Below are 1,182 nucleotides of genomic sequence, written 5' to 3'. Positions count from 1 at the left end.
ATTATCCCATGTACGTCTGATCAATTTGCATGCTTATAGCATATACACAAAATCAAATCACAAATGTAACCATCAAGCACAATAAAGTATTAGCATGTACCTCTTCATCTCTTTCATAATCTTCAATAACTTTACCTTTGAAAATAAAGAACAATAAATAATATTCTACCATGCCACCTTGCAATTGACCAATGAAATTGCAGTATTGGAGGTCAATTATTTTTCATATTAACCTAGCTCGTAAAAATATAAACCTATCTCGTTAAATAATTAATTGAAGATTATAATAATTATGTTGAATAATTGTTATGATTATGTCTTTAGTGTCTTTCTCTAGTTCCCTTTTTTAGGCTATTCCTTCGTCATCTTGATACAGACGTTATTACAATTAGTTATATTGAGGGTGAATGGTGTTTTGGAATAAATTTCAGTACATTCTTCACTGATACATGTATCTAATTCAATTTTCCTTTTCTTAGATGGCCCATTTTCGTTGTTGAGAATATCTGAAATTTCTCTGTTTTGATCATCTGCAATCCTTTTGTAAGCTCGAACTCCATCTATACTTCTGTGGCCAGTTCGCTTCATGATAAGTTGCTCATCTACTCCTGCATGGAAGAGCCTAGTTGCAGCAGTGACCCTCAACGAGTGATTTGTCTTGAAGCCTTTGATGCCAGACATGCTGCATAATCGAGATACCGTCTTTCCCAAAGTGTTGTGTCCTATGGGTACACCAGAAAACCATATGTCATCCTTCTTCTTTTTTAGTGGTGGGAGATAAAACGAATCGCTGGTACGTTTTGATGCTGGAGGGCAATGTGAGACATAGATTTGATAAAATCTCACGAAACATCGTTCAGGATTGTTTTTATTTTCACTGTGCTCAACTACTTTGGGTTCAATTTTCCTGTGCTTTAGTCCTCCAGGGTTATTCTTTGATGTGTTTTCAAAATATCGCAAAACTTTCAAGCCATCTCTCTCTATAATCTCTAGCTGCGAAAAACTCAAATCACGGTGCTCTTGCCCACTCCTCAAAGCGAAATAATAGCCACACATGTATACCATTGTGTCTACTAACGATTGTGGAGATGAATCTCCTAGAACCCCATTTGACCACATAAGGTCTTCCTCTCTCTTGTCTATTGGCTCTGCTCTCTTAACTGCAACTCCCATTCCTTTAGC

General features: G+C 36.5%; 1 protein-coding gene across 1 annotated transcript in view; it reads right to left on the bottom strand.

The window, feature by feature from the left end:
- Positions 1-241: 241 nt before the first annotated feature.
- The window catches only part of LOC109581517 (zinc finger MYM-type protein 3-like), a 1,424-nt gene continuing 483 nt past the window's right edge, over positions 242-1,182 (bottom strand). The window contains exon 2 of the mRNA XM_019995692.1: positions 242-1,175. Coding sequence (XP_019851251.1) covers positions 352-1,173 — 822 coding nt within the window. The 5' untranslated portion in view covers positions 1,174-1,175 and the 3' untranslated portion in view covers positions 242-351. The remainder of the gene's footprint in view (positions 1,176-1,182) is intronic.

This window comes from Amphimedon queenslandica, unplaced genomic scaffold (genome assembly GCF_000090795.2).
Source record: "Amphimedon queenslandica unplaced genomic scaffold, v1.1 AMPQUscaffold_13435, whole genome shotgun sequence".
Taxonomy (NCBI): Eukaryota; Metazoa; Porifera; class Demospongiae; order Haplosclerida; family Niphatidae; genus Amphimedon; species Amphimedon queenslandica.
This window is presented reverse-complemented; position numbering and strand designations above follow the sequence as displayed.